Source organism: Meleagris gallopavo, chromosome 8 (genome assembly GCF_000146605.3).
Source record: "Meleagris gallopavo isolate NT-WF06-2002-E0010 breed Aviagen turkey brand Nicholas breeding stock chromosome 8, Turkey_5.1, whole genome shotgun sequence".
Taxonomy (NCBI): Eukaryota; Metazoa; Chordata; class Aves; order Galliformes; family Phasianidae; genus Meleagris; species Meleagris gallopavo.
The window spans coordinates 10593173-10613259 of record NC_015018.2 but is presented as its reverse complement, the minus strand read 5'-3'; the positions used below and the strand labels follow the sequence as shown (position 1 = coordinate 10613259).

General features: G+C 43.1%; 1 protein-coding gene across 2 annotated transcripts; it reads right to left on the bottom strand.

The window, feature by feature from the left end:
• Positions 1-778: 778 nt before the first annotated feature.
• Positions 779-14544, bottom strand: PSAP (prosaposin). 2 transcript variants are annotated; one of them, XM_019617522.2, is made up of 14 exons: positions 14359-14544; positions 13091-13165; positions 12282-12407; positions 11837-12031; positions 10798-10941; positions 10201-10257; positions 9665-9673; positions 7924-8037; positions 7139-7234; positions 6750-6936; positions 6448-6599; positions 4184-4264; positions 3530-3637; positions 779-2551 (listed from the first exon to the last, which is right to left on the bottom strand). In XM_019617522.2, exons 1-14 carry the CDS (start codon positions 14527-14529, stop codon positions 2516-2518), a joined length of 1551 nt encoding a protein of 516 aa, XP_019473067.1. In that variant the 5' UTR covers positions 14530-14544; the 3' UTR covers positions 779-2515. The 2 variants fall into 2 exon arrangements, with proteins under 2 accessions (XP_019473067.1, XP_010712601.1); XM_010714299.3 differs by lacking the exon at positions 9665-9673.
• Positions 14545-20087: the final 5543 nt, after the last annotated feature.

Sequence of the window (20087 nt, the reverse complement as noted above, 5' to 3'; positions counted from 1 at the left end):
GGACGTTCGTCCCACGCTCCTACCTTCGTCCCGTACCCAAGGGCGTTCGCCGAAAACGCACTAGGTAGGTACCCTCCCTAACCTAACTTAAAAAAACCCCAAACCGTGGGAAAGTTTAACCTAAACCCTTTACGGTCCCGACGGAACGTTCCAATTAAAAGAAAGGCCAAACGGTAAATTACCAAACTTAACCCCTAAACCCCCCCCCTAAAAAAAAAAAAAAAAAAAAAAAACTAAAAAAAAAAAACTAACGTAAAAACGAAACTTAACTTTTTACTTTAAGGAACGACTACGCGACATCCCGTACCCCCACACCAACCGTAACACGAACGACGAGGAGGAGGTCGACCATACTACCAGAAGGAGAGAATAAGTAGAAGAGTACCTTACCGACTCGAAGGACACCGGAACCCGGTTACGTTCCCCGAACCCGACGTCCTACCCTACCCGTCCGTACCCCTAACGGACGTCGTCCGACGACGACAGAGACTCCACCTCTTAAAACCTAAAACCCACGAAGTAATAACCTAACGTCACAGCTCAATAAGTACAAGTTATATCCCAAACCCTAAAAAAAAAAAAAAAAAAAAAATCATGTTGAAGAACATCATCCAGTTTTAAAAGATCAATCCCATACTGCGTGCTGCAGTGTGACAACCTGTACCTCTCCAGGGGCAGCCATGCTGAGGAGAGCCCATCATCTACCTGGGACACTTACCCCCGCTGGGATACACCACTGGAAGCACTGCACAAGCCTGCCAAGACAGAAAGCTGCTGATACTGTACATCTTTAGAGGACTTTTTTTTAAAGCAGGGAGTGCTTCAGAGTTCTGTACACAAACAGGAAAGAAATCTGTCTCAGTATCTGTCAAGACCGCCCAGACATTCAGTATGTACAAGTAGTAAGAAAAAGATGCAGCTGAGTGGTTTTCAATTCAACTCCATGAAAATGAGTTTGCTTGCTCCTGAAGCCCTGTTAGCAGAGCTCCCGTCTCGCCCGAGGCGCTGCACAAAGAGGAGCAGTTGCCAGCACTTTCTGAACAGGACTGGAGTTTTCAAAGCTCCACACAGCCCAGCTTCTCCTTCCCAGAGGACTCTCCAGAGCTATTCTGGTGCCTTCTGAGGAGTTATCTTGTTCACACTTTAGCACATAAAGCCAGTAAAAGGTCTGTCTTGAACATAAGCATGATTCTCATCCTGAAAGCCCCTACCTCAAGGGCCTGTCTTGTTTTCAGGGTAGCAGTTTGCCTTAAAAGCGCTTTGTTCAAAAGTTCAGATAATTTCAGTGTGATGTTTTCTTTCTGTGCCACTGCGAAAGGCTGCCAGGCATGCCAGCAAAGCTGTAAAATACCTGCAACAGCATTCTCACTCTGCTATCTCCACTTGCAACTCAAGTGCATTTCCCAATAGAAACGGGAACTCTGGGGATAGAAAAAGTTATACTTCAAACTATTCAGAAGGATGAATGTCACTGAGAATGGGTGGCAGCAACGGGAACTACCTGCAAGCCTAACAGTACCTCTGAAGCTTTAAGATTACTGGAGTATCCCACGAGAGAAAACCAAAAACAAGGAATAAAACCATTTCCCACACATCCTGCCCGCTACACTGTAAAGGTTTTCATATACACAGAGCCCCTGCTGACTTCTTCACCTCCATCTCATATCGAGTCAGACTGCTCTACCTCCTTAGCACCAGGCTGGCTGCATGTAGCAAGCTGTAAGATGAAGCAGAATGACTGAGCAAGTAGGGGGGAAAAGAAAAGGGGAGAGAGGCATTCCTTAAGTGTGTCAGCATGCTTGAAAAGACTGAACTGCTCAGGGCTTAACAAGAGAACACCCATGTCGAAGCTGAGTCGTCCAAGGAAATAAAAAGGACATGAACTAATATTGAGGGGTTTCCTTAGCTATGACAACACTACAAGTCTTGAATGTGACCACTCGAGTGCAAACGTATCCTTTTTATATACTGGTTGCTTGGAAAGTTCGCTGGGCACACCGAGTCCCCTTCTGTAAAGCTTTGAAAACTCCAGCTGAAGGAATTCCAGGATTCAACGTTATCCCTTAGGGTTCCCCTACACTAAGCAGAAAACTACTATTCCAGACAGATGTTAAACGCAACGTATGTCATCTTCCCAAAGCTGGCTACAGAAAGATATTTAAAAGTTTAGTCACTATCTTGTTCTTTTTTAAATTAGAAGATAAGAGGTTCATTTCATCTTTCATCATTCTTCCCAGCACCTAAAAAAACTTCAGCCTACCAATTAAAATCTACAACACACTGACTATTTTCAGGAGCATAATGAGTTAAACTGTACAGCCAGAAATATCTTTGTTAAGTCAACAATGAAGATCTGATCCTTCAACAGCAGCACTGCTACAGAAGAGTTACAATAAAGGAACTTGAAGGTCAAATTGTTAATGAGGCAGAGAGGAGGGATGTTTGAGATACAGCTCTCCAGCCTCAGTCCACGTTTTTACGAGCCATGGCAAGCTTTCAGTACTGGAAAATACTTCTAGTTCCACACATGACGTCTGCAGTGATCAACAGCCTGCAGGGAAAGAAATAGTATATGTGAGTGGAAAAAAGCCTGTTAGAGAACAAGCGGGTACTTCTTTACACAATTAACACCTTTCTCTGAACTAAGATTTTGGAACAAAACACGTTTCTTAAAATAAGTGGTTCCATAGAGGCTTACAATAAACAGTATGTTTGCCCCCCACTCAGAAGTTTCAGGAAACGATGATCCTCAGTCCTTAAGGCCTGGCAGAGAAAGCATCAACCCACATCAATACTGAAAGCCAACTTTTAGAGCCTGATCACAGGTTGTGACACAGTTTTACGGCTCCTGGAACACAAACTAAATACAAAGCTCATACTGCAGCTTACTACGGATTCCTATTCATTCTCCTATGAAGAAAGATTGAGGGATTGTGTGGGCTTGTTTAGTTGAAGTAGAAAAGGCTCCAGGGACACCTCATTGTGGCCTTCCAATATTTTAAGAGAGCCTATAAACAGGAGGAGGTATGTCTGTTTGTGAGGGTGCGTAGTGATAGGACAAGGGAGAATGGTTTTAAACTGAGACAGGAGAGATTTAAGTTAGGAGGAAGTTTTTCACACAGAGGGCGGTGACACACTGGAACATGTTGTCCAAGGAGCTTGTGGATGTCCCATCCCTGGAGACATTCAAGGCCAGGTTGGATGTGGCTCTGGTAGCTTGGTCTGATGGTTGGCAACCCTGCACGTGGCAGGGGGGTTGAAACTAGATCATCATTATAGTCCTTTTCAACCCAGGCCATTCTGTCATTTTATGATTCTAAAATGCTTGCAGAGTAATAAATAGGAGGAAATAAGGGAAGAACAGTGTGCTTTGAGAAAGCTAAGGGCTATGGAAGAACATCTAATGAAACTCAACCACCTCTAGATAGTACCCACCTAGGAATTCATCCACTTAGTGTGCTAGAGAAGCTGGCAAATTAGTTTTTAAGGAGGTTATCAAAGACGATTGGAAATTCAAGGTTTTACGTACGTTGCACTGAGCAGCAGTCTCCATGTTCTTACACCAGTAACCTGGACCCCAAACACAAGCATCATCCCCTAGGAGAGGCTTTTTAGCTGCTCCACAGACTCCTAGTTTCTGTGGAAAGAACAGCAGCAGTCGGTATGAATTAGCACTGAAACACTTAGACTCCAGCCTTATGTCTGAGCTTCTACCTAACGAAGTGCAGGTGGCCAAGGGCAATGCTGAGGCAGCTTCAGGAGCAAACACAGCACTGTCCTCAGCTGACAACTGCAGTTGTGGTTGCAGCAACAATGCAACACCAGGAAAAATTAAGTTGCTACAACTTTTTCATATTAAGTATTATGAAACAGCTTCTAGAAAAGGATTGTTCTCAGCAAACGTCATTTAACTTCCTCTCATCACATTCAGGACGCGCCATGCTTGTTACTGAACCTGAACAGTGGATAACCACTGGCAGTTCTTTTCTTGCACAAGGCTGGCAGTCAAACAGCTGTCCATTCATTAAGCCCAAGGCCTTGCACAAGTGAATTTGCTCCAAGTATTCAGTACGCTAATTTTTATTCTAACAGAGTTTCTGCTTGCTAGACACTGAAAAGCATAGAGAAGAGTAGGCAGGACTGTATCAGAGCCCATCTGAATAGAAGTAAACACGATACTCACAGTGCAAACAAAAGTGGGATCCATCATCTCTGCCAAGAGTTGCACAACCACAGGTTCATACTGTTCCACAAACTGAACACACTGTAACAAAGCACAGGTTGAGAGATTTTTCCTTCAAGGCCTTAAAAAGATCACAGTAATATAGGGGCTTTATCAAGCCAACCCATAATCTATTTCTTCAAGCACTCCAATAACACACTCCAAACCAATAAACCAGAGACTCACGCTCTGCGGATCAGAAAATGTAGCACGGCATTCACCCCACAACAAAATAATTTTGGTAAGTTCGTATCTGTCTGTAGATACAACTGAGTACAGAAAAGGCTGTGATGAGAAAAAGGTCAAAAAAGCAGCACACACTTTGATTTGCAATGCTCAGTCTCTGACAGTGGAGTTTACCGATGTCTCAGGGGGAAAGCACGCTCAAGCTGAAGACAAACATCCTGAACAGGATGACAGCAATGCACTAATGAAGGCTCTTAAGCATCTTTAACCCAAGCAGTAACCATCCACTTTGGCAACAGCAGAAGCGCTTCCCATCACTAGCAGTCAGCCCTCTAGTGGAGAGGTCAACTCTGAAGCACAGACACACCGGCACTCTCAGCAGAGACTAACGGCACCAATTAATAAGCCAACCACAGCTATTAAACAGCCTCACAGCAGTTAGCAGGAACAGCTGTTTCATGGCTACTTTAACCCTGCACGTAATATGCCTGCTAAACTTATAAGCAGTTGACACTCAGCAGCCACCTAGTAAGATTTCCAGGTAAACCTTGACAGTAACAGCTTAACAGGCATTGCCTTTTACTATCTCGCTGGAATTATGCCAGCTTACGTCCAGTTACTTTGTTAATTCCCCTAACAGGATCCTTGTTGAGATAGGAAAGGGAAAAAACCCTTCAGCTGCCTCCACCCACTGTTCTCAGAGGATTTCCAGGCAGACCTTTATTAACTACAAATTAGTACAGCAAACCAGCCAGCCAAGACCTTGAAGGTTTCAATCTATTCAGCAAACTGCCAACCCCCCTAAGGATGTGGAATGTGAAAATCTAGTCTCCCCACATCCCCAACTTGTTCCAGTCCCTGCAGAAGGAGATGCCTCCAACTCTGACACAAGTCACACTGATCATATTCTTACAAGAAACACCCCGAAGTACTACTCTCCAGCCTTTCCATGTTCTCTGCTTCATTCTTCTGTTCATCTTTGCCTTGCACTGACCAGAAGAGGCAGGCTGTCACACAGCCAGGACTGCCCAGATCAGGCTTGCTGCCCTTCACCTCCCCCCAAACACACGCACCCCCCAGAGTTTTCTTTCCCTCTCTCTTTCTCTACTGCACACATTTAAGAGATTATTCTTTTACATCATTTACATCACAGATGAACAAGTCCAAGCAAGTCCTGGGCAAGGGTTGAGAAATCCCTTGTCTGAGGGACACAGATGGACAAGGCCAGGGGCAACAACAGAGATATAAGCTGCAGTATCATGGCCGTGGTCTTTTGTGTGGACTTATCTCAAGGAAAATGGCCATCTCAGGAGGTGCTGCACACAACTCTTACCCAAGCGCCCAGGAATGCCACACTGGCAGAAGAAGGATAAAAGAGGGGACCTATAACCATGAGGTTTAGGTTTTCTGGCAACAGATTCCTTATGAAAAAGAAGAGGTTTCTGCCATGAGAAGCCTCACAAACTGCCTCTCTCCCTCCTGGACTTGCTCTGCGCTCTACCAGCACGCTGAAGAAGAACAAAGGTGTCTGCCATCAGATCCCTCACCACAGAATTCCTGCATGCTGACAGACTCTCCTGGGCCTGCTACCTGAGTCCTGCTGCTTCCTCCCAGATAGGCTCTGCAACTTCCTCCTCCTACCTGCTTGCTGCCCAAGGCCGGCCACGCTGTTGCTCTCCCCTCCTGCTGCTTTTGCCTCAGACCATTGAAACGTCGTGCAACAGGACCGCTGCTGGATTCTGGTCCCTACTCCCTGATTAGGATTTATAATAAACTGGTTGGACCAACATTAGAACCATTGTTTCTTAATCTCATGCCGGGTATACAGATATTAAAAGAACCTCATCTCCCTCCTATAAATTGGAGCGAGACAACGTGAGAGGTTGCTCTGCCTTTGTGCTAAGTAGAGAAGGAAAAATCCTAAGAAGGATTGGGTGGCTGAACCAAGCCAGTTCTAGCTGCATGTGTGGACAGTTCATCTTCAGCCTTGGACTGTGCATAGAATTGCTTTTTAGCCTGTCTCTACACAGATGCTTTACCTGATCACTGACAGACTCTGGCAGGAAGTGACAGACTTTTTCCAGTAAAGCCTCAATCTCAGTTGTTGTGGCATTCTTCTCGAGTTCTTTGTCTGCATAAGCTACTACCATCTTGCAGATATCACAGAAGCCACCCGCGGGTTTCACCACAACTGAGAAAGAAAAGAAAACCACTTAGGTAGTTCCCCCGAATAGAAGAGAGGAGGCAGCACTAGGCAAAGGATGATAGCACGAATCCACAGAGGATATAATCACAGGTTAACTAGCTCATACTGCAACAATACTAAGTCCTCATTACCAACCTGGCTGCTGCGGAAGCTTGTTGGATGCGCAGCATTTCAGCATAACACACACAGCCTCAGGATTTGTTGCTTCCAGGAGCATATCAATCAAAGCCTGGCCATAGACCTCTATGAAGTCCTTACACTGATCTTTGACACTTGCTGGAAGCAGGTAGCAGACGACTTCCATTTGATGCACAATCTCCTCCTGGAGGATAAGGAAACATGAGTAGCAAATAACAGACAAATCTGAATCTGTTCAAACATACTTGCTTCCTCTGCCCTAGCAAAGGAGGAAAAAACTCTTGCTCTCATGAAGCTGAGCTTTCTTTCCCCCTCTAAATCAATAACAATACAGGCCCATTTTAGCCAAAGCCTTGGCAGGGGTACCATTTTCATCACTTACACACCTCTGTCTTGTTGCTCTCCAACAGGCCAGTCACTTCTTTCACCATCGTCTCACAGATTTCACACACAGAAAAAGTCTTCTCTTGAACTGCGGCTTTCTGAGAATATAAGCATTCATACAAAACAATAAATCAACACCTGACCACATTTGACAGAGAACAATTCATAAAGGATCAGTCCAACAGCACTCATGTTCAGGACTGGCATACTAAGCCCTTTACCAGCTAGCCAGTTTGAGCTAGCTTGCACAACCCCAAAACCTCAAAGTCTTCATAAAATGCTTTTTTGTATGAAAAGTTATTTTGTATGATTATTTAAGACCACAGTTCTCAAGTTGCATAGGGCAGAGAGTTAAATCTAAAAGACAAAAATAAGCACTGCCATGGTGACTGGAATCAAGGGAAACACAAAGTATTTCTTAAAACACATTAACAGAACAAAATTTATTAGAATTGAGAGCACTCTCCTGTTTGGGTTTAAAAAAAAACATCAGAGGGACTTGAGGGAAATTGTTTGGAGACTGTTTATCAGAAGTTAACTATATGCAAAAGAGACTTCCGGAAAAACAGTCACCTCACTGCTTAACTTAAAGGCTGTGCAAAGATAATAAATGCATCAGTTCCCTTCTACTTTACAGATCAGCCTCAAAAACAACAGCCGAGGATTTTGTATTAAGACACTTGGATTATGTAGTGTATACAAGCATTTACTTTTTGTTTCATCTAGTTCATTACAGTAAAGCAAAAAGGGCAGCAAAGCTACTGAGTACAAAGTCTCAAAATCTTACCTCCACAGTTTCCATTTTCACTTCATGAACCACTTGAGCCGGTACCAGAGTCTGAAGGGGAACAGATTTCACAGAAGGACAGAATCCAACCATGGCACAAATGTCCTTTGGTTGCTGGAAAGAGAGGAGTAGTAACTTTTAAAAGTCTAGAAGATGCACCCCTTTTTATGGAGCCTCTGGGAGTGCCAAGAGAACACAAGACACACCTTTATTAAAAGGCTCCAACACAACTAGAGGTTTCAGGACTACTTAAGTATTGCCAAAGCATTTGATATGGTTATAGGCAGGACAGCTACCAAATCAAATTTAGCAGCTCCCTTAAAAGAAGAGGTTAGGCCACACCCACTTCAAAACCCATTTACCAAGAGCTAATATTCTATATGCAAGCCCTTCAAAGGAGTTGACTTAAGATGTACCAACACCAAAACAGGTCACCACCACCACCCCCTTAGATCTGCATCCATAAGCTGCTCCCCTGAAATCCCTAAGTTATTACAGAAGAGGTTCATTTTCCTGACAAGTTCACCCAAGAACTGGAAGAAACTCTCAGAAGAAAGGATTCCTCCTCTTTCACAAACTACCTTCCTTAAAGCATCCAGTGACATTACACTTTGAAAACAGAAACTCCTGCATTATTGAACGCAGCCTATAAGGAACAAAAGTTAACCATGTTAAAAACTAAGCCTAACCTAACCCCCCCCCTTTTTTTTTTTTTAAAGTATATGCAATTCTTGCATTCAAATTGTTCTTCTCACAGCCATGAGAGCACAAAACAAAGCCATTAAAAAGGCCTTCTAGCATCTCATTACTGAATACAGAAACAGATCCCAAACACGAGGCAAATATACTGCTCTAAGGAGGTCGTACTGTACCTACACAAGGTGAGAAAAGCTTTTCAGAGAATTATGCAAAACTTGAGCTTCCCCTCCCCATAAGTCTGTTTAAGATTTTTAAAAAGTTACCTTTAGTCCTACAGATAATTAGAAGGCCATACCCCACCCAATTAGCCATGTCATCGAGTTTATTACAGCAGGGGCTTACGCAACATCACGCCATAACCTCATGCACAGGCAAAAGCATATCTCAGACTTACAGTGATGCTTCAGGCTACTCCAGGCAGTACCTTTAAGTCAAACCCTTTGATTCATGCGTCGTTATAAGCATTTCCTTAACATTAATGTTAAAACAACATCCACACGCACAGTGTTCTCTCTCAAAGAGATGACAGACACAAGGTCTCCCAGGAGAAGTTAAATTGAAAGCCCAAACAGCACTAGAAAGCAGAAGTCTAAAGGCCTCCTGCACCTTTCCCTTTGATTTGTGTATTCGGAGCATCTAATATGATAGGTCACAAAGAGAACACAAAGGTGACCCAAAGATAGCCAAACTCAAGCCCTTTTGAGCCCAAACATTACACCAGAAACTAACAGGAGCTGCTGGCTCGCTTTTCCCACTTCTATCTCAAATGAAAGCGAGCACATCATCTGCTCCACCAAAGCATAACCAAGTTGATATCTTGGTGCCACAGACTGGTATCCAGAGCTGGAAGACAGACCGGTCCACTGGAGGAAGACTAAAGTCTCTCCCTGCTGTCATCACATAAGCATCCCTTGTATCTGTCAAAACTGAGTGCACTCACACCACGTACACAGCTAATAGAGCAAGGAGTGAACTACCAGCCCTTTAAGAGTAGCAAGTGAACTACAAGCAGGCTATCACCACAGGCAAGTTGTTCACCTACCTGATCTTTCTGTTGACAAAGGAAATGGGAGACAGAAGAAGATAGGAGAAATTGAAGATAACAGTTAAGAAAAAAATTGTCAAGCATTTAAACTGCATACTCTTTCCACAAAGAAAATGGAGGGTGACAGCGCACACCCCCCAAAATACACTTATCTCCAGCACTTACTTGAATCGATTTTGCAACGCTAACTGCGACAGAGACCAACTATTATTTGTATACGGTATTTGAGGGGAAAAGTGGTATAAGTACAGGACTGAGATAGTCATGCATAATGTACATAAAGCATCTTCCTCTGTATCTCTGGCGTGCCTTTCACTCTACTGAAGCAGTTGCAGGAGAAGAGGAAAGGGCTGAAGCAAACTGGGAGTGAAGTTATTATCCAATTAAATGCCAAATTCCAAGTGTTACTACCAACGCTCATAGAGCAGACTCTACCCACTTCTAGTGCAAAAAGCATTTCCCGTTTCCAACTAAGCTGCTACACAAAGCAGAAAAATGAACTGAGATCAAATATCACATTTTATTGATCTTACCATGTGCATCATCATCTGGATGGCCAAGTCAGAATATTCAGAGATATAGCTCTTGCACTGCAGGAAGTGAGAAAAGAAAGCCTTGCTTTTATTCTCAGGACACTTAAGCTGCAGGGCTAACCTAGAATTTTCTAATACTTCTGAAGTATTAATTTACCTGCTCTACTTAATACCTACACTGTTATCTTTCACAGCTTGTCCCAAGCATAAGATGGCATTTCAGGTTACACAATCATTGCCCACATACCTGCTTATCTAATGAGTCCTTCCATTCCTCCCAGGGAAAAAGCACCCCTCTGTACTTCTCTGACCCCATTACTCTTCCAGATTATTTTTATGAAACACATCTTTAAAGCGTCTCAGTCATCTTGAGCCTTTTTCTGTTCCCTCCACTCCCATTCACCTCCCCCACCGCTACTTAATTGACCAAAAAGCTGGTGATTTCAATGCTGAGTCACTGTTACACAGCATAACATGCACCAAATGTCACACATGCTCCTTGGTTGTATTAGAGAATACACCGAGGGGTCTAAGGCACCGATCAAGTATTTTATGTTTTATTCAGAAACAATTTTTTTAAACAGAAGGATAACTTACCATATCAGACATTCCAGGTCCGAGGCGGTCACATTCCTCCTTGGCATGAGCAACTAAGGACTTTACAAAAGTTGCATTTGTCCTCACAGCTTCCTGAACATCGGTAACCAGCCGAATGCAGTCCTGGCATACATCCTCAGTTCCCTGGACCAAGAGTGAAAAAGGAGTTGACACATCTTCACATAGTCACTGAATCTTCTCAAGTGTGGTACTAAACTTTAATAGTTATTTTAAGCTATATGTAAACCTTAATTAATACCATATGGAATACTTAAAAGCCCAACCTCACATGAAAAGACATTCCTGTTGGTAAGTGCACCAGCCACTAGATGGAGATTAGGTACACACAGCTCTGAAACTCGATATAACAGTTGAGATATCCAATCACCAAAATCTCTTGGTTTTGTTACCAGATGACAGGGAAGGTTTCTAAATTTGGCATACATCTCCCTGCTCCACCCACAAGAGCAGGTTCTACATCCACCCAGCTGTTTAGTTCCCTATCTAAGTTCATTATCAGACTCAACCTCTACTCCCAAGTTCATAATCTCATCTACAACCCTCTGTCAGCTATTCATTCTCTTCTGATCCAGTCTGTCACCTCCAGATTCAGAGGCTTTCTCTGAAAGGCACAGCCAGGAGACATATCAGAACATGGGGGAATCTCTCTTCCTCCTTTGAACACTTTCTTGGAAGAAACAATTTCAAGTAAGACCTGTTTGACTATTATAGTCCTGGATGGGAAAAGCCCAGCACAAGACTTAATTGCATAGACTGCAGTCGTTGTTAATCCAAGCTAATACAGATGGTCCATAGAGGCTGCAGCTATTAACTTACTTAGCTTTAAATCCACAGGGAAGAAAAGATAGCTGGTATACAGGTATATGCAGAAGCACAAAATTCAGTAGGAGACTTCACTCAGGTGAAGAACATCTATTTAATTTTTGCCCAGCATGAAAATCCCTTACCGAGAATCACCAATGAATTCTTACACAAACTGACACTTTTCCTTCACCGTGTAGTAGCACTGAACCCTTACCTTAGACTTCTGCTGGGGTTTGTCTTGAGGGTAAAGGAGGAGAGGCACGTTTGCCATGAATGGAGATGTCAGTTCAGAGAAGTCCAGCTCTGGTATCTTATTGGACTGAAGCTGTTTCTGAAGTTTCATTGCTGCAAGATGCTTCTGAAGGGACTGGCACAGTGAGAGGGCACTACACACAACTTCAGGTTTATCCTGGAGGAGATAAGATATATACATAAAGCACTGGACTGACTGCACTGTTACATGATGTTCAGAGTAGACAGCTGTTCTGCTGAAGCAGGAAAACAGTTCCCAGTAAGAAAGTTGTCTTCAAATGTAAAGAAGTGCAACACAAGTAACCCATACAGAACCAAAGGACCATATGCACCACCCTGTCTGGAAAACTCAAACACGAACAGCAGCAGTTTTCAATTCTAACAGTTACAGATTGTTGTTTACTTACAAATTCTTCTTTGATCATGTCCATGATAACTGGTAGGTAGGAGTCCACAATTTCTTTGCACTCAGAGGCCAGGCCTTGGTCAGGAAGAAACTCACATGTCTTTTCCAAGTAAGAGCGAATCTCATCCTAATAAAAGATAAGACAAGCCATAGATTACCTAAACCTACATATCAAAAGCTCTTGCCATTCCCAAAAATGTATTTTATGAGGCCTAAAGACAGCCCTTGGACTTGGGTAGGTCTAGGTAGCCGGCAAGCCAAATTAGAATAAGATTTTACATTACAGCTTTTTGCCCAGTCTTGGACCTTCAACGAAACCCCACCAAAGAGAAAACATGAAATACATCCTACAAGGCCCACACAACATGCTCTTACTACCACAAGCCATTTACACTAAATAGGAAGTGAAATTATGAGCTAGCATGACAGTGATCTTTTCCTCACTAAGTACTCTGAGTTCATGAAAGCTAAAGGGAAGCAATCACATAGCCAAAATAAAGCCCACTTTACTTGCTTTCATCATCCACTTCTACACTATCACACCCTTCAAGATTAATTGCCCACTAACACAAGAATAATTCTACCTATAGACAACCAGGGATGCGTTAGGGAAGGCTCTAGGATTTGCTAATCTAAAACCAGAAAAGGTGCATTTAAAAGCCATATTTTGTGTAATCCATCCCCTTTCAACACTTGCTGTTCAAATTGGGAAAATTCTTGCAGAATATTCTTATATCCCTTCACCTTGAGACTTTGTTATGACAAAGAAATGAACAAGTGTCTCGGAGCAAGGAGAAGAGCTCAGCTTACCTCCGTGCCATTGTCCTTCAAAACCTTGCCAACCACTGTTACAAGTTCCTTGCACAAATCACAGGGGATGCTGTTCTAGGGAGAGAAGAGTAAGAGTTAATTGGAGACAGAATTAAGTGCTTGTAAATGCAGTTTGCAAATATGAATGCAAAGAATGAGCACCACATCCGTATTTTAAATTAAAGAAGTAGTATTGGCTGAAACTAAGGTGGAGGCAGAGACGCTTCAAAACAGAGCAAGGTCATTCTGAGCATGTCCAACACCAGTTTATACCAGTAAATCAACATGTTCTGAAGAAGCAGGTATGTCATCACTATTATCTCACCTACTTCCAGCACACTTAAAAGGTAAACTATTTTGACCTGAGATGTCATCTCCTGAACCTGTTTTACCTTTCTATTTGAAGAGTCTAAATTCCCAAAGATCAGGGACAAAAATAATAATTTTTAATCAGATTCCACATTAATCATTTATTTTGTGTCAAGTAAACCTGGAACAGAGTAGAGAATATAAACTTGCAGTCTAAAGATAGAACAAAACACAAGTTCTTCCAAAAGCACAAGAAATTACTTAAGTTCACACATACTAGAAGCACAGGAACTTCAGGCAGCTTCACTCATTTTAATCACACTTAACCATTCTAACATTCCTCCTTTCCCTACTTTTCTACAAGCTGAGACACTTTTAGGCACAGATGTAGGCAAAGTGAGTTGGACGTACCTGTGTGCAAACAGCCTTTGTCTTAGAAAGCTGTGCAGTGACACCACAAGCTACAGCTATATCCATTAAAGAAGCACTCACAGTTAGCACAACTTTAAGAGCCATACTAAATGTAATAACTGTACACTTATTTACTGTCAGGGCTTTCCTAATTTAGTACAAGCTGTATCTTTTGTGGAATATCATAGTGTGAGAAAGACCTAAGCAATCACACAGCTATTATTTTTTAAAAGCTACCAGTTTGATGTGGCTCAGAATAAAAAGGGCCCTATGAATTATGAACTGCCTTAATGGAGAGGATCAAGTCTGAAACCCACTAGCTCTGTTCCACAAACTGCACTGTACAACAGGTCACATGAGAAGTCAGCAGACAAGTTGCACAAGGCCACAAAATGGAAAGCAACCCTTATCTGGCACCCAAATTACTCACAGCAACCACAGTGCAGACTGATGTAGCGCTTAACCGCAATCAGACTTGAAAATCTTCAGCATATGGAAACCAGCTACAAAAATTACCCTGGGAAGACACCTCAGCAGTTGATACTTACTACAGTAGGCTTGCTCCAGACATTCTGCTGGCAGTGTTTCACAGCTCCACACTGCGACGCTGTCCGAAGACTCTGACACCAGACTTCTGGACCCTTCGCACAGTCCTTCTGCCACAAAACAGGGCTGGCCACAGCTGCCAAAGAGAGAATTGTGCTTTCATAGTTGCACATTTGAATGATTTCCACTTCAGAGTAAACAGTTCAATGCTGCAATGTGTAATTATGACTTTTCCATTACGCCACTTCAGTTTACTAATACTTTTAAGCAGATTTCAATCCAGTAATTTCTATTCTGAGATGTCAGGATGAGTCCCAAACATCAACAGCACAGCCAACTCCAAAAAGCAGCCGATCTTCAGGCAGCTCCCCTAAAGACACGTAAGAAACCTGCACTATTAGTAATAAGGCAAGATCAAGTTCACTTCCTAGCTAATTTTAAGTGTTTTATTTGTTGACTATGCTGTTTGCAAATGCCACTGGAGCAGACACTCAGCTTCACCCAGTTTTCTCAATCTATCTTGCCTGTAGGTCAGTTCAATCTTCCAGGTTGCAGTAACCAATGAAGAAACAGCTCCTGAAATCCCACAGCAGGCACACTCCTATGATACCAGCCATGCTTGCCCTAAAGGGCACTGCTGTCATTTTTTGTAGGGCTGTTAGAAGCCTGTTCAAACCTATCAGCTGGATAGGTGCTATTCAGAAGCCATTATTTCTACGCCAGTGCTGTTTACACATCACAAAATGCTGTAAAATTACACTGACCGCTAAGAAGCACAAATTAAGCTACAAAGCTTCTACTGAGGTTATGACAAGCAAATAATCACGTTTCTGTTTCTCACATCTCGATTCCGAGCAATTAGAGGATCAGCTTCACAGCTGAGTTACCAACACATCTGCTAGGTACACAGCCAGCACGCATCAAGTAGAGCCAAATACAGAGTGCTTTATGGGTGACAGTCCACAGCCTTTTCAGCTGTTCCTCTCTAAAGCCTGTTTACACTGGATTTCACAGAGGAGTGACCCATTTATTTTAAGAAAAATGTGCCTGGCATACTTAAAACTCCTACACAAGAACAAGAAGTTTGCCACGCTCTCCCCCAGGAAAAGGCCAAGACTGCACATCATTTTTCAGCAAAACTGTACCCTAGGACTGCTCATAAGACTTCTAAACTTGTAGAAGTGGATGGTCAGCAAAATGCTCACAGAGAGCCTGTTGTAAGACACAGCACGCTATCCATACATTATCCATCTGGAAGCCCCAGCAAGAATTTAGTTTCAAAGTCATACTGGAAAGTCAAATAGCTGTCAGCTCGTGGCTGGAGGACAACTAGCAAGGCCAAGGAAAGCAATTCATCCCTTTCAGATACAGGTTAGTGAACAGTGGGAAAAAGCTCTGCAAGGAAGAGTAAAGCCTGGCTAAAATCAAGCAAGACCTTAAACAGCGGAACTAAGGACTTTTAACTATTTACTTGTAAAGAATTAACCTATGCCTTTTGTTCTGTACATCAAAAGAAAATTACCCCCTTTCCCCTGTTTGAAACGTACTACAAAGCTACAAAACTAAACTGAAATACCAAACTACGAGAGTTATAAAAAGCAGTTTCTCAAACTCTCAATTCTAATAGCCCACTTAAAGCCCAAACCCAGCAATCCCACAGCAACTCACTCTGGTTCAATCCAGCTCTTAACCAATTTTCGTTTGGCTTTCTATTTTAACGTGCCTATCACACTCCAGGATCCCATACCAGCTCCAGAACAGAAGAAATACCACCAGTGCTACTTAAAGCCTTCCCTCCTGCAGCAAGACAGTATGCCAGCAGACCTACATGGCTTTTCCAGATTCAGAAAACAGACGGAAGTCTTTTAACATTCCCATATCTCTGAGCCAGCATTTTTTTACCCTCATATATTCACTTATTTTACAACCAAAGCAAATTTCCCAGCCTGCTTGTTAGGACTGTGTGCTGGCTCCCAACAGAGCAGTCCCCTTACCTTTTCCCCCCCAACAGCCTCTGCACTGACACGTGATGCCTGCAGCAACCCAGGAGAAAACAAAGGACAGTCAGTTACCTCACACAACTCCTAATGCTTGCTGGATAAACTCAATGGGATTACCTTCTTAGTTATCTCTGGCATCCCTTTATTTTACACATTGTTCTTCATCTATTTGAGGTCATCCATTTTTAAATAGATGTCTCCTTTCTCTGTAGATTAGCTGCCATGCCCATCCAACCCTGCCCCCCACTTCCATGAAGTTGTTGCATGCCACTGTTTTTAGAGCATCACACAAGCTTATCTGTGAAGGCCAGGGTGTTTCAGAAGTCATCCCCTCCACTGGTTCATCCCTTTTTCAACTGGCTTCTTCCATTTTAGAAGGCAAAGGGCCACTGCGCAACTAAATTAAGCAACAGGAGAAAATTGAAGGCGAAGGAGAAGGGAGAGGTGAAAATGCAGCCCCCATGCCAAATTAAAGGGCTTTCACTTGCAAAAGACTTGAGCTTTCAGGCCTCCAGCCAAGCTGAGGGTCTGCAGGAACCCTAGGATCGTTGCAGCTTCTCCATCCCAAAGATGAGAGCTTCATATGCATGCTGATGTCTCTGATGCTCATTCCTGACAAACAACAGAAGCTGTCTCCCAGAAGCGGCGTTGCCTCAGAAACACAGCCTGAAGCCCAACAACGTACCAAGACTCTCCAAAAGCTGAAAAGCAGCAGCAATCCCTTCCTGAAGGCTCAGTTCAGTAACCTAACTGCTAGAATATCACTAACACAGTCCAAAAAGCAGCAGTTACTGTACCTCACGTGGGGCCTGCCAAGGAGCTCACACAAAAGCCAGTTTAAGGACTGGGAAGGTACAGGGAAACTTGTACCCTGCTCCCACAAAGGTACTGCCCTACTTGCTTCAGACACTTTTTCAAATCAGCATGTGCCAACTATCACAGCTCTCCTCAGTGCTAGTATCTGTGACGGGACAAACTAGCAGAGGTGAGTCAAGTACAGGCAACAACCTTCTCAGACATCAGTACCTTTCCTTTTGAAAAGCTTACAGAATACACTGAAGTATAGTTGAGTTCTTCACTCCTCTTAAGCAAACGGGAATCCAGAAGGAAGCTTATGATGACTGCATTACCATTCTGCAAGGGCAGCTACTGGAAAAATGGTGAGATAATTACATACTGACAATAACCTTCCCTTCCTTCAAGTACGTCTTATATTTCTTTCACTGAGAACCAGCCTGAATTACTCCGAGATGCACAGAAAAAGGTCCTAAGCAATCTCCTCCAAAGCTGCACTGAATCTACTAATGAGACTTTCGTGACTGCTCTTACAAGTTAACACCTTACATAAGCTTCTGTGCACAGAGATTCTCTATGGGCCAGGCTAGAGTTCCTAGAGAGTCATGGGATAAACTAGGAAACTATCAGGAACTCAGCTTGAAGATTCAAGCTGCCTCTAAACCAGACCACTAGGAGAAGCACAGCATAAGCAGCATTTCTATGGACAAACTAACCTGCAACTGGTAAGAAAAGAGTTGAGTCATCATTTACCTTAATGTCTCAAAGTCATATGTGGAAAATAACTTGGGGGTTCTACCAACTCTTACATCTTGCTGCCAATCTGATTTGCTCCTCGTACGTTAACATGGAGATGTGCCAGACTGTCCCACTTGGCAATGTTTAAATAAAAGAGACTTCCATCATCCAGAAATGCCTAAAGACCAAGGGAACGTACCCATCTCCTCCACTGTGTGTGCATGGTTGGTAACTATGTTTACTCCATTTCTTTTGGGAATTGCAAGAACAAAGTGCGTTCGAGTTCAAGTCAAGTGGGATCAACCTCTCTTAGTCAAATCTTACAAAGTGTCAACAAGTCAAGGAGTGACCCCAACAGGAGTCTTTGGAAGGGTTAGGTGCTCCACAGCTCTCCGGACAATCAGTGAGTTTAAGGAACGTTTCACAAGTTGTAACCACATCCCACACTTATAACTCATGACAAAGGCGTGCTGTGCTTCTGGATTAATGAGGCAGTCAAGCGACCACAGTACTTGAGAGAGTGTGGACAAATTTGCAAGTTGAACGTGAAACATGGCTAGGTGTTATCAGTTCTCCAGATGTCCCTTAGTATCACAGTCTTCCAGGGCAGCATCTACTGAACCAGTATCAAATCTGAAACACTAGGAACTCCAGCAATCCACCAGAAACAAGTCTTGAGTTCAAGGCAGGATTGGGCTTTTCCTCAGGGTAGGGAGTGCCCTCCCACTTTGGTAGCTGTAAAACACTACTGTAGCTCAGGCACTCCCTTGCTTCTAGCACCAAAAAAGCAAACATGATCGGAGGAGCAGTTTCTGTCCATACAGGCAATCACAACAAAGTTAAAGATAGCAGAGAACACCATCAGCCAAGACAGTACAATTAGCTCTACCACTCCAATAAATTGTCAGTGTTCCTTTAAAGCTGTAGGAGATAACATGTTGCAGAGTAAACATGCAACTTCTGCCTGAAATTTTCCTAAGACAGAAGCTAGGAAAGATACTTGGATGTTCAAGAGCATCTGGCAGTCATCAGGGGAAAGCTGTCCCAGACAAGACACCAGGATATTCCCATGAGATTATGGGAAGCAGTTTTCCCTGCAGCAGAATTTTTTTTTTTTACCATACAAAAACATCTGAAGTTTTGAACATACCTACTTTATCTCCCCTCCTTCTGTTTTGCTCTGGGGTTCTCTAGGTTGGGAAAAAGAGGATTTCATGCAAGTTTCTGCAGAAATTCTGTATTGAGGACTTCCCTTTCAGTAGGTAAGCACAGTCACACTACCTCCTAACTACAGCTAGTACCACACCTAGCAGAGAAGCCAAAGTTCTTGGCCACAGGTTACCCTACGGTCCTGGCATAGGGCAGGTGAAGCCCAGAAATGTCCCCAAGACTTCAGAAAACAGAAGGGTATCTGTAAGAAAATCTTTCTATATATACAACCTTTTACAGGAGTACAAAGTCTAGAAAACAGGGAAAACAAGTGTAAGCCTCTTCAGTAACAGTACTGCTATCTGAAACTAAACACTGCTCTGTGACCAATACACAAACATTCCCACAAAAACACATGCACACACTTAAGGACCAGAGAAGTATCCCTTTCAGCTTGCAGCCTTAGCAGCAGATTCACTGCAGACAAAAACTGCAGAGCCCAACCTCCCACAGCCCCAGGTGACATCACCATCACCTGACAGAAATGCTTTCAGTTTTGCTGACAAGCTGCCTTATTTTCTACTCCCTACGACATCTCAGCTTTTAGAGACTCCCAGAACCGCTGCGTTTCTGCAGGACTTATAGCACAAACTGAGGTCACCAGAAGACAAATTTCTGCAGAAGTACGCATTTATTTCACTTGGAGTAGCGGTGAATATGCAGAACAGCTTTTTCAGCTCCTCCAGAGGCAACCAAGAGTGCCTATTTCTATTTCTGCCTGGACTAATTGTCTAAGGCCAGGTTCACATAGAAGTCACATGATTACAGCAGCACAGCCTGGTTACATGACAGCCATCTGATACCTCACACCCACAGCATTCCCCACCAATCAGCCCACAAAACATTTGTTTTACAACAAGGTACATTCATCATTTGGCTGATTTCATCTACAGCACAGAGCAAAGTGCTGCTTCAATTGCCTGCTCAAACTTTTAACTTCCTACTCCCAATTTAGATTGTACCAGATTTTATATATATAAAACATATAA